Genomic DNA, 13,569 nt, shown 5'->3' on the forward strand with positions numbered 1-13,569 from the left:
CAAAGTTTTCCTTCAGGAATTAAAAAATGAGAATCTGGAATGTACTGCTACTGTGAAACCTGTGCAAGGGAGGTTTGAAAATAAGCCTGTGTTTACAAAGTGAGTGATTGTTTTAAATCAGTTTTAAAAAATTGATGATAGAAGATAAAGCCCTTTTAACCAAGCTGTAGGGAATAACGACTTCTTTTATTTCAATATTTCAAAGAATTTCGTGAGTGTACAAAACCTTCCTGTTTAAACAGGACTGAAGCTGTAAAAATATTTGCGTTAGTGGGTCCAGCGAGCTCTGACTTTTGAACTCGTAACTACAAATAGAGGCGTTAATAAATCCATATCTAGGAGAACTCAGATTTCTTATTTTATAATTCTGTATTTTCTGCTAAATGAAATATACAAACAATAGACAAATAGGGTCCGACTGCCCAGAGTTTATTATCGTTGCTGTGAGGCCATGTGATGCTAGAAAGAAAGAGGCTGTGGTTCTGCTAGTTAAAGGTAAGCACGAGAGGGGTAAGAATTGGGTTTATAGCCTAAGATAACAGTATTTCTAGAGAGTCTGTATGCTGTGCTGAACCAGCATGATGGTTCCATTTGATTGCATTATTAAGGTATATAGACTTCTCAGAGTCTATAAGTAGCATGAAATAAGAACTCCATGGAGTGGAGCCTGCCCTTCTCTTCCGTCCTTCATCTCACTGCAGTGGTGGCTTGAAAGCCGATGAGTGACCTAACCAGGTATTTGCTGAGATGAACTGAGTTAAGCTAATTGCTTGCCATTACTCAGTAACAGAGGGAAACTATTAAGTGGATCCTATTACAGTTTTCCATAAGTGATATTTAAAATGACAACAAATCCTTTGCCAAGAATTGCTAAGTAAAGTTAAAAGTTGAACTGGAGGGACCCTAAAGCATTTCCACTGCAGGCAATACTGAATCCACAGTCCCTTATAGTTGGTTCTCTGAAGGAGTATTCCATATGGGGAGCCATATTTATCCTATATTGCTGATGCCTTTTTTTCTGACAGCACTGGGGAATCTAAAGAAGTTTTTGCGTGTTGGTGCTTTGTTGGTGGTTTTTAAATTAATTTATTTTTTCTTAGTAATACCCCAACCTGAAAATAGTAGTTAAGAACTAGTTCGTCACTCTCTGCAGAAGCAGTTTGATTTGCCTGAGGTGTGGAGGATGCTAAAGAATCAAAATGGGCAGAGCTTGCAGAAGTGTGGATTTCTGGTTAGCTTTAAACAAGTACTGCAGTCTGCTCAGCACCTAGTTTTGCTCTGGGGACATCCTGTACCTAATGATTTGTGTAAAGGTCCTGAGCACACTGTCAGAGTTTGGTCCATGTCCTGTAGGGACTCCCTGTGCCCCAGGAGCCCAAAGGCTTTTGGTTTGCTATAAGGTCATGCCACAAGCTGAAAACAGATGTATTTCTACAAAGGCTCATGTTGTTTTAGACATTTTTATACTTAATCTCTGATTTTATGACACAAAAGGTCCACAGTACATTTTGTTGCTGAATGTGTTCACTTCAGTGTTTTCATGTACTTCCAAGAGAAACACCACAACATTTTATTTCTTCTTGTTATTCTGAGTGAATGTGGCATTTAAACTATGTTTAAACTGCTGAGTTTGCTTAGGAATCTTTCAAATCTTGTTGGTTCAGAAGGATTCAAGTTTCTGGTCTCTCTTTATGCTGAATTTTAATTCATGTAAAGCAGTGAGTACAGAAATTACTTCTGACAGAGTTAACTCACTTTCTCTTTTTAAATATATACTCCTGTAGACTAGTTTTTCCTGTTCTGAAATTATATGGAGTTTGCCAGTTATAAGAATTAAGTGCATGGCAATAATTCAGGAGAAAATTAGCAAATATTGTAAAGCAGTATTTATTCTAAAGCCAGGAGAACACTAATTATCAATTACTGATTTAGTTTTTTTCTTTAAAAAAAAAAAGATAAATTAAAATTAAAATGACAGCTAATGTCTTGGAAAGTCTGGTATTCTTCCGGTACGTTAAGAGCAGAATATCTTCTGTTGCTGACGTATGCTTGTACAAAGCAGTCTTTGTCTATTTTAAAGTAATATTTTCTCAATAAATCAATATACAGTATTTAATTGAGTTACAATTGTGCTGTAATGGCATAATTTGACTTCTTTAAGTCTGGTGCAGTTTTGTTTGCATAGCATGGCACTTCAACATTATTTTCATGAATTTAGCTGACATCTGCCTCCTGGTTTCTGCGAGGTGGTGGGACAGAGGGAGTCTGAGTCAGGGGACGAAGGCTTAGGAGCTCTCAACTATGTATAATTTACAGTGGCTTTAATATAACATATCAGAAATGAGTCATGCATTTGTAGTAATAAATGGTCAGACTTCCATATTCATTTCTTGTACCCAGTTTGATCTCTCTCTTTCACTTGACTTTAGGTTTCTGAGCAGGAGATGGATGAAGCAATTGCACGCACTACTCACCGAGAGAGCAAGGACACAAGTTCCTCTCATGTCACAGGTGGCAGCATGTTTTCTCCTAAATATTTGTCCTTTTCCAGATGTGGGAAGGTTTAGGGACGTGCTCTAGGGTTCCCCAACATCAGCAATCTTTTGAGGGCTCTCAAAACATCTGACAAGTTTGGGGAATGCAATCACTCTGTCCACGGAAAAAATTTTGGCAAAAACTTCTGTTTCAGATGAATCAACTATCTAGATGAATTCAGATGAATCTAAATGATTCAGATGAATCAGCTATCTAAACCGAGCTTGCTTTGGGCTTTACTAGGCTGCCATGATCTTAAAGTAGGGGTGCCAAGAGGTGTTTGCCCTACCCCTGTAGGGAAAGGGCAGGAAGAATCAACTCCATCTGGGTACGCTTACCCATGTGGATAGCAAAAAAAACGACAAAAACAAAGATGTATCAGTGTAAGAGTTTGAAAAAGTCCAGATATTGTGTACTGCACTATATGTTTTAATTTGATTTTAATCTTTGGGATCATGTCAAAAAGTATTCTCTGGTATTTTGTGTGTTTGCTTTTTATTTTTGAACTCCAGATTTAGCACTTACTAAAATCTTACCAGTGAAAGCAAACTCTTGGCAATGGCAAAGTGACCAGTAAGGTGATTTTTAAACAGAAATGTTAGATTTGTAATTATCCTTATATCTGTGTCAGCTAAGATTTTTTTTTTTGCAGTAGACCTTGCCAGTGGCTGCTAATTTGTCTTCTGTGGTTGCACCTAGTCAGCAGTGTGCTCCAGCAGGCAAGGGGGGCTGTCTCCTGCTCATCTTATGTTCGTAGCTCAGTCCTGGGCCTGGCTGGAGTAATGTGTTTCTGTGATAATGTTTCACCTGATCTGAGGGAGAGCTTGGGAAATGTTAAATAAATCTCACTTTATGAAGGCAATTCAGATAACAAGTGGGATTAAGCGCAGCCCCTGGATCAGATGGTGAATGAGGGGCTTGTTTGGATATATGGACCACAACTTCCATTTTTTTGGCAACTAACTAAACTGCGTTCAACAGGAGCTGTACAAAAAAGCCCATCTCCTGGTGTGAAGGCCAAACAAGGAGAGACCTCATCTCCCCTCAGCTGGACGATGAAACGCTTCCTGGAGCCAGCAAGCCGGGTAAAAGGATTAGATGCAACACAAACAGTCTGCTTCAAATGAAGCTTTTACCGAGGCTCTCACTTGATCAGGGAGTTCAAAACCAAACCTCTGTGCTCCTTCCCTGTTGCATGGTCTCTGTAAAAGTGTTTGTTTCTTATGCCGCATGTTCAAAACATGACACTGGAACTGTGAGCTCCTGTTTGTGTGCATGGCCATAGCCTTTGGGATCAATGTGCAGAGCATGGCAGAGAAAGCTGTGGGTTCCTACCTCCTGCCACCTCAAAGGCACCCCTGCTCTGCAGGAAGCTCCTGCTGACACAGAAATGAGTTAGCAGGAGAGACCTGAGCCCACGGGCAGAAGGCTGAGTACTTGGTCTCTCTCTGTAGCTATTGCAGTGGAAAAGTCTTTTTTTTTTTCCTGGGAAAGCCATAGAAGCCATACAGTCTGTGCCCAGAAGTATAAACCCTGCCCTTCTCTCAGTGCATAAGGTATATGAAGGGAAGTACAGAAGTGAGTGGTTTCATCCTTTGTTTGTGTGTTGAACCACATCTGCAAAGGAGTGGAATTTGGAATTTATTTTTTTATTATGCAGGCCAAAAACACATTGACAGGCTGCATTTCAGCCATCAAAGTTTGACAGTTTGGTCCTCAATATACTGTCAGTTCCCATATTTTTAAAATTGGCCTTAAACTTCCTTTGTTGACAAGGGTGATGTGAGTGGAAATTGTGGTGCTTACATGCAGGAAGGGCTTTAAGCATTGTCGGTGACTGGTCACCAGCCTCACTTTTTTTCAGCAGGGATCTGTCAGCTCCGAGGCAGAGCTTTCCCAGTATTTCTCGCATGATGGTACGAGCCAGCTCCCATTCTCTGATGCTGTAACTGGCTCCTGTGATGAAGAGCAACTCCGTCAAAAGAACAGGAACAGTTTGCTGGACGACGGCTCTATTCTTCCTGGTAACCTGAGTAAGTGACAGAAATTTGTCTGGTCATTTGGTTGATGCAGGGAGAGTCAATGAGCACTAGTTTGCTTTGTGGAAGAGCTATGGTGATTCCTGTGCTGGTAAGAAATGCCTCGCAGCATAATGCAAGCTGGTGCTGATCATCTGAAAGGCTGGAAGATGGAAGGGGTTTACAACAATGCACATAAACGCCTGTTTCCATGGTAGTTTGTCCAAATTGCTGCTCTGATTATGTGAGAATGGCCAAACCAATCAAATAAAGTCAACGCTAGATTGACAACACTGCCATTGCTGTTTTTTTTCCCAAATGGCATATGATCATCTGATTGATTACATTTAAATGAAAGTGTTCTTAGTAACCTCAAATAAACAATTTCAAAATGTCACGTGTAGCGATATAAAAACAATCAAATGTTCAACCTGACAGCAGATATTTTGCATATTTATCTTTCTTCTCCCCATAGTAATTGAGTGAAAGAATCTTTAATTTCCTTATTGCGATGCACCTTATTTCAGGTTCAAAGGATATTATATTTATTCTCCTTTTCCTGTGCTTCTCAAGTAATCTGTCTTCTACTTACTTTTCTCTGGAAATTCATTATTTAATGCTGAAAAGCATTTTCATGGGTGGAGGGGGTGAACTTTCTATGTAGAAAGATGCAGTTCTTTCTAAGAAGGATGTGAAAAGGACTCTTAGGCTAATTAGACTTTAATTTGAAACTGATTGTCATGTGCTTGTATTTTTGTTTGAGAAAGCATTTCTCACTCACTGTAAATTGATCCAGGCAGTAGCATAGATTGAAGCAAGATGTGAAAGAAATTCTGTTGTTTAAAGTAAAATACACATGTGTATGTGCATCCCTTTCTTCTTTGGGTCATAGTCATAATTTAGAAATAAGCTTAAAATAGAACCAGATGTGCCATGAGCTGATTTCAGGAATTACCCATAAATTCTGGAGCTATCTGCCATTGCTCTTGCTGTGTATTTTAGCTAGAGGGAGGACATGAAAAACCTGCTTTTTGCTTTCTGAGGAGAGATTAAGCTTCCCTGCAAACAATGCCACATGTCCTCTGCTGCAGTCAGATGCATGATATTAAAAACACTGATAAATGCAATTGTAATTGTTTTTTGTTTGTTTGTTTTGTTTGTTTGTTTGTTTTCTAGCTGCTAGAGAAGCAGGGCTGGCAAAAGCAAATGGTCTGTCTTCTCCAACCAGTGGGAGATCATCTGGTCCTCACAACAAACATGTGGAGTCTGTCCGACCTGGCATCCTTAGCGATAGCCCCAAATCTTCCCGCAGCCCCTTTCATCGACAGAGGAGGGTTGTTTTCTATGATGGTGATGCTAGTGATGATGATGAAAGTTCCCATATGCAAAGAAGCCAGAGGGCCAAGAGCCAGGAGGATGCTGGCATCGTCATTACAACGTCATCTGTAGAAATTGATGATGAGAGCCAGGACAGTGAGTCACCTAAATACATTGGCACAGAGACATCTTCCCCTGTTTTCAGCAACTCTGTGGAGTCTGCAGACAGCACACCAGAGCAAATTGACTCTCCTTTCTTCCCCATCATAGCATTTGACTACTCAAGTGTGCCTGAAGTTCGTCTCAGCAGCCTGAGTTTGAGGGAGCTCCGGGAAGCACAGCTGGAATCTAAGAGATCACCAAAACTGGAGCATAGAGCAGTCACGAGAGTGAAAAGCATGATGAGCACTGAGTGCCGAAGCCTTCAGAGACAGAGGATGGAGGAGCATGGCTCTTATAACAAGCCTGTTGCGAGGATGCTCCCTCACAGCAAGAAGTGTGAAGCACCTGATGGGACGGGCCAGTGCCAGTGTGAAATTGTCACTCTGGTTCGCAATGAGCATGAGTCATTTGGCCTGGATTTGGAAATCCAAGCCATGCCCTTAAAAGTTGTTGTCACAGGGCTGCGGCCAGGTGGAGCAGCAGAAAGGGTAATTTTTTAGTTTGGATTGCCTTGTTGTGATTTGTTTTCACTTTGCAGGGATTGTGATTATTAAGGAAGTGATCTGTTGAGAGTAAGTGCAAGGGAGTTGTCTCTGATGGGCAAAAATTCTCACCCCATATTGTTCTGACATGCCTGTTAAATGAAATGTTTCTGATTCAGAAGTGCACCCTGGCTGATTAAAAACAGAGAAAGTCAAGAGACAGATGTCCTGAGATGGACTGATCCACACTCAGAGTTACAGTTTGGAGGAAGCATTGTTCTTTTGTTGTCTTTATTTTTACTAGAGGCAAAGACAAGATAAGTAAATCCCGGTAATATAGATGCTTATTAAGAGAGGAGCTACGTTGCAACTTAGAAAGTGTTTTAAATCCCTCTCTATTATTTTATATGCATGTATCCCTGTATTATACAAATCTGGTACTAGGAGGCCTCGTGCTGGCCAGGTTTGCTGAGAGGTGTGATAGTACCAGTAATGCGTTGATCTTCTGTGTCTCTTGCTGTTATTAGTGTGGATACTGACTTCATGCTGGACGTGGAATTGCTGACTTAGGTGCAAAGGTGCAGACATAGAAAGAATGATATTCTGGTGTACAAACTCACATTGCATTTTTAATCTATTTAGGGGCTACTAGTGTAAGAGGGGATGTATCTCAGTACTTCAGACTGGGCTGTAAGAGTTGGGGGTTTGGGTTCTGTTCCCACCTCTTTCTCTTACGTACTATGCAGTGTTAAGAAACATACTTTGTTTTTTACCTTAAGAGCTTATTCCATTTCCAATTTAATTATTTAGAAGAGTCCATTTAGTCCAGTGAGAGATTGTGACCAGGGATGTAATTCCTACATGAAACAGTTTCAGTCTTGAAGAAACCAGGTCTGATCCAGCCCAGTTCATTTAAATGAAAGAGGCTGTGTCCTCCATCCTGATACTGATCTCTCAGAGAACCCAGAAGCTCTTTTGACCTTCCTGTATGAGATTGATCATTAATTCCTCTCCTGGCAAAAGCACAGTCTGCTTTTTATTTACATGTTGGCAAACTGACAGTAGAGGTACCTGTGCTCTGCAGTGATGTGAAATAGAGAATGTTAATAGCCATTAATTGCTTCTCTGCAATCTTTGCCCCTGTAGCAGGGCTTATGAGGTGTATTTATAAATTCCTTGTATCTGTCATTGTATCAGGGATCCATGGGCAAGATGGCTGTAGGAGATGAGATTACCACCATCAATAGTATCCCAGTCAGTAAGATGACGTATGAGGAAATCTGCTTGCTTATGCAATGTCTTCCCACATCTGTAACCCTGGAGATCCAGAAAACAGCAGCAGGTAAGAGCATAGTTTGGCTTTTGTACCATTTATTCTAGGTACCAGTAATGAAAACTGGATTGGTTCAGCTGGATCTGATATGCTGCTGTCCCAGTTTCCACATCAATTCAGATTAAAAAACAGGGAATACCTTCTTCTGTGTTGGTGAAGCAGACAAAGCTCTTCATCACCAAACCAGGCTTCAGAGGTCCTCCCTAGGACCATGATGAGGGGGAGCAAACCTACTTTGGTGTCAAGTGTTCAAAGCTCCCATTTATTGCATGGTCCTCCTGCCAGCATTTGCATTGGTCTGAGTCATTTCATGTGGAGCTGAAGCTAACTCAGCAGCAGCCCTGTTCTGGCAACCTGTTTTACTGCTCTGCCTCTTCAGTAAATACATTGACCCTTTATAATTACATGCATCTCTTTAAAGAGATTGACTTTAAGCAATATTTTTGTGAATGGACAGTAAGATAATAAGACCCTTTTTTTCTTTCATGCGTCAGAATTCTCCTAATATGCAGAAAACCCAGGATAACCAGAATCTTATCAAAATGTTTATTTGCATGCTTCTTACAGAAAGTGTTCTAGTTTGAATTGAAACATTTGATACCTCATTAGTTCCTGCTCAGGGTTGATTTATGCTGCTACAGCAATATATGCTTCCCCACAGACTGTACAAATTACGTGGTGTGGAAATGAGTGTTTGAAAAAGAAAAGCATACTTTTCAAATTCAGGAAGAACATAATATTTTGCTTCGTTCTAGCTTATGATCTTCTTCATGTACCTATTAATACCTGTGAGCCTAAATTGCTTCCAGATGCTTCAAATCTAGTTGTTCTTTAAGGAATTCCTGGCTTGGCAGAGAGTCCAGTTCATATTTCCTTATTGCTCTGGCTTTTGCAGACTATTAGCAGAGGGGTATGGGGACATTGGCACTTCTTTGTCAGGAAACTCTTCTACTTTCCCCTTCCCTTCACCCTGCCCCACTGGAAGAGTAGAGGGTCTCTTTAGTGGGTGGTCCTGCAGAGGGAAAGCAGGGCAGTACTTCAAATCATAACCTGTCTGCTTCAAAATGCTCTTTTGGGATGTTTTCCCCTCTGTAGATTCCAAGAAGAGCTTGGACTTCTTAACATAGGTACCTAAGACAAGCAGTGTGAACAATCCTGTGGGTTTACTCAAGGGTTAGAGAGACATGCTGACATGTTTGAATGAACAGGAAAGTATGCTGACTCTGTGAATACACCCCCTCTTTCTCCGTGCACTTTCTGGGCCTCATCTGGTAGTAACCAGCCTTGGGAAGACAGCTTGAATGGGAATGTGTGTCCCAGAAGCAGTGCAGGAAGGTGCCAACAAATGTTTGGGGTGGACTGGTGAAAATTAAGGAACTGGAGCAATGGGTTAGCCAGTATGTACTGGAGTGCAGCAGTGACAGGGAGCTCAGTGTGTTGTACAGGAGTGGGTTAAACATCTAAGTGAGGAAATGTCTGTGCCAGGAATCCAGTAAAGCCCATATGCTTAATGTGTGTAGAACATCACCCATGCATGTCACATCAAGCACCTGCAGGAGTGTCGAGAGGATCAGAGTCAAGGTGTTTATGCACAGCTTGTCATGGAGTTTGCTATGCCAGGACCTTGTGTACTCTGTGCAATCTATTGGAGACATCTTCGATCAAACAAGTAATGAGAAACAGTACTGCTCAGCCTGACTTACTGCACGCTGACACTTTGGCAGTTGGCTGTTTGACTATTTAAATCTCGAAGATGAGAATTAAACAGATCATGACTACTCACCTTGGATGGGTGAATTCCTCCCTCCTGTCTGCTACTCAGATATATAGGGTTATGATTAATTGGAGTTGTGAATATCATTACAGAAGAGCAGGAGTGCAGGGCAAAAGGAAAACATCTAGTCTGAATATGTGGGTGTCTATTTTTATAGTAAAAATGGTGGTTTTGCATCACTTCCTACATCTGACAGGATTTTGCTTTTTTTTAACTTTTTTTTTTTTTAAATTATGATGCAGCTGTCAGCAGATTTACAAACCTCATCCTGTCTCCAGCAGTAGACAGTCAAAAGCAAGCTGATGTCAACAGCGTCCTCTTGGTTGAGGAAGAATCGAGTGCTGGGAAGCGAGAAGGAGCAGGACTGCAAAACGCTGGCGATGGCTGTGCGATGGAGAGAGCAACACTGCCACCTGATGTCACGAGTAAAGATGTGCAAAGAGGTACCATGAGGAGCAGCCGTGCCGAGGACAGCACGGCCATCCCTGTCACCGATATCGATGACTTGCTCAGCCAAATGGGTGCTCCCGAGACCAGGCGCACCCCATCGCGAGCAGAAAGCCCCCTCCGAGAGGAGTACACCACAATGTGCTGCTGCGGGACCGACGAAGGCTGTCCCAGTTCAGAGCCAAGTCCAGCAAAGGAGGAGCTGCTGGAAAAAACTATGAATTGTGCAGCTAATGCACAAGGGGTTTTGGGGCTGTCTGTGTTGGACTCTATTAACACAGGCAAACTTTTTACTGTGAATAAAAACTCTTTAAATAACTACTCTAGGAATTTTAGCAGTTTAAGTGAGGATGAGTTGCCTGCAGCAAACTGTCTGGATGGTAAGAGAAGTGACCCGTTTCCAAAGTCTATGTATGGGGCTGCAGAAGATTCTCACTCAGACACAGAGTCTGTCACAGAAACATTTGAGCGTACTGGTGATGTTTTGCTTGGGCCTTGCACTGCTGCTAATGTCCCTGCAGTCTGTCCTGTATTAGAGTCGGACGAGGAGCAAATTGAAATTTGTTGTGTGAATGATGAACCACAAAAGCCTGGTCAAGAGGAGCATCTCATGGCTGTGACAAGCTCATCCACTCTGTCCCCACAGCACCCTCACAGCAGCAAAGTTTTGCAAACTGAAGGATGTGTGATGTGTGGATCACTGGAGACAAGCATCAACAAACTGGGCTTGGAAGATTGCAGTGGTTCCACTTCGTGTCCTTCACAGTGTTCAGAAGTCTCTTCTGCTTCCCTGTGTTCTTCATCCTCTGTCTTCCTGCCAGAAAAAGACAGCTTAAGGAATTCAGTTGATGTCCCTGAAGTTTACTCTTTCCATAACAATGGTGCCTTAAGTACAGAAGAACAGACAGGTTTGGGGAACAATAATGAAAACATAAAATGCTGTGAATCTGTTGAAGAGGAAGGGTCTCTGCACTGCAAAAAGATAAGCTTTTCCTCTGCTAGAAATGTCAATGGCTTGGAGAACAACTTGCCTGAGAAGGAAGGATGTCATGATGAACAGAGGTCCAAATCTGAAAGTGAAACAGTGGTTGATGACTGTAATCACGCTGTTACCTACTGCTTAGCAAAGAAAGAAACCAACTGTTTGTCCAACTTGTCTAAAACAGACAGCAATCACCTGAACGCATCATCACCAAGAGCAATATCACTCAGGTCTCCCTTTCCCACTAGATCTAAAGATCCAAAGGCTAATGGAACTCATGACTTGCCAGGGAAAAATGAAAAAAATAGCTCTGTGACTTGTGGAAGAACTTCAAATGGCAAAGTCCAAAGCTCAGGCACAAATCACTGCAAAGGAGCTGCAGTACCGCACAGCCCACTGTCACAGAAAAAATCCTGTCAGGAGTCTAAGGGAATAGCACAAAAAAGTATAATGGAAACCCTTTTAAATAGCCAGAAGACCAAAGGGGGACCAAAGCTAAAAGGGTTCACTATCAAAAGCAAAGCAAAGACAAATTCAGATTCTTCTGGCACTAATCCTACCAAAGTCAGTGGGGCTGATCAGAAAAGGGCTTTGGTTTCTCCACAGTTGTCTCCCAAACTCCTGGGGAAGAAAGCACCCTTGTCCCGTAACTCACCTACAAACCCAGATGCTGGCAAGAGCATTTCAGCAGCCTCAAGGACTCTGAAATCAGAGCTAGAAAATAAACCATCTCTGGTTATTTCTGAGGATTCACTTCTGCCTCTCCAAAATGGCACCAGCAGCCCAACAGCAAGCAGTGAAATGAAATGTGGTGGCTGTGGGGAGCTAACACACCTGCAGCAGACATGGGGAAAGCCAAAAGAAAAACAAGTTTCCATGCAGTCTGCAGTGTGTCAGGGTAAGAGTGTTAAGGTGGATGATTTCAGAGCCGGAGACAGTCAGTCCAAAGCCGCTTTATCCCCTCAGGAGACAACAAAAGTCGAATACATGAAAGGAAAAACTGAGAACCCTGGAGTGGGCCTGAACACAATCAAGAGCATCTATAGTGCAGATGATGTTAGGCAGTTAGATCTGCAAAACATAGGGGCATCTGCTGGAGGCTCCTCTTCATTGAGGTACCCTGCAGTTCAGCTGGAGCAGCCAGAAGGGCAGGAGATTCAGCGCACTTTCATCGAGGTGAAGCTTTCCTCCTCGTCCTCCTCTTCCTCCTCCTCTTCTGCCTCTTCCTCACCAGCACCATTTTTGCAGCTGCCATTGCTAGAGAAAAATGAAGAGGTGAATGCAGAGGTGCGTCAGCTAACTGAGGAGATGGGGACCACACAGTATTTCTCAAAAGTGGATGTTGCCAGAGATCGAAATCTCTATGGCTTGTCGAAACCTGTGACGAGGACTTACTCGATGCCAGCCCAGTTATCAGGTCACTTGAGGGAGGACTGCCATGCTGCAGAGATTCATCCTATGCAGGGTTCCCAGGGCCATGCCGCTGAGGAGAAATATCCCCAGGCAGTGACGAGTACGTTAAAGATGGTCCATCTAAACCTGCCGAATGGCCAAAGTGGGAAGGAGCAGGCATACACCTCCAAAAGCACTCAGAGGGTGCATGACACATCCCCCTCAGCCATGGACAGTACCTACTCTGCCACCGATAAGCTGAGGAGTTTCAGGAGGAATTACTACTACTACGAGCTAAACTGGCCACATGAACCTACCTCATCCTTCTCTGTCAAACAAAGGATCAAATCCTTCGAAAACCTGGCAAATTTTGACCGGCCAGTTGTGAAGGCCATCGATATACACTCATCCGTAAGGTCTCCCTTCGGCAGGAGGTCGTGTGGTGGGATGGCCGCTGCAACCAGCCCCACAGACACGCCACGGGCTTTACGGCGCAGCTTGAGCTCCTATGGCAGCAGTCCGAGCCCAGCTGACACTACAGCCAAGTCTCCCGTGAGCACAGAGCCTACATGTGCTGTGGAGGGTGGCGTGGGGGAAGGAAAGTCCCAAAGGAGTGAGGAGGGCAGTGCCAGGGTGGACTCAGCCGCCTTTCCACCCACAGCCTCGCAGGTGCGGCGCAATCGAGGCCTGGGGCGTCCGCCGCTGTCCCGCTCCAGGCTGCGGGAGCTGAGGGCCCTCAGCATGCCCGACCTGGACAAGCTATGTGGCGAGGGCTTCTCGGGGCCGCCACAGCCTGCGTGCTTCAAGACAGAGCTGGAAATCACACCCCGGAGAGCCCTCGGCTTGCCCAGCCAGAGTGACATGGCTGGGACAGGTGCCAGCAGTCCTCGGGACAGCAGTTCAGGAACACCAGGGTCTGCCTCAGATGATGATGTTCCCTGTGCTGGCTCTCTGGGTGGGGAGCACTCAGAAAACAGCTGGTCCCTCAGGTTGGTGTCTGCTTTGCTATTGCCGTTTCCATCAGCCATCCTTCTGCAGTGTTTCATTTTCATCCCCTCAAGGCTCTCCTGAGGCAGTATTTGTTTCACACAGCTTTGGCCCAGGCCTCAATCCCCTCACTCTTCATG

General features: G+C 43.5%; 1 protein-coding gene across 15 annotated transcripts in view; it reads left to right on the forward strand.

Moving 5' to 3' along the window:
• Positions 1-13,569, forward strand: part of PDZD2 (PDZ domain containing 2) — a gene marked incomplete at its 5' end in the record, with an annotated part of 198,081 nt that overhangs the window by 169,251 nt on the left and 15,261 nt on the right. For 12 of the 15 annotated variants that reach the window (XM_083818841.1, XM_083818832.1, XM_083818834.1 and 9 more), the window contains 6 exons: positions 2,430-2,514; positions 3,517-3,620; positions 4,400-4,568; positions 5,730-6,520; positions 7,712-7,856; positions 9,864-13,431. In XM_083818841.1, coding sequence (XP_083674967.1) covers positions 2,430-2,514; positions 3,517-3,620; positions 4,400-4,568; positions 5,730-6,520; positions 7,712-7,856; positions 9,864-13,431 — 4,862 coding nt within the window. The remainder of the gene's footprint in view (positions 1-2,429; positions 2,515-3,516; positions 3,621-4,399; positions 4,569-5,729; positions 6,521-7,711; positions 7,857-9,863; positions 13,432-13,569) is intronic. The other 3 variants (XM_083818843.1, XM_083818842.1, XM_083818844.1) reach the window with 3 other exon arrangements.

This window comes from Anser anser (genome assembly GCF_964211835.1).
Source record: "Anser anser genome assembly, chromosome: Z".
Lineage (NCBI taxonomy): Eukaryota > Metazoa > Chordata > Aves > Anseriformes > Anatidae > Anser > Anser anser.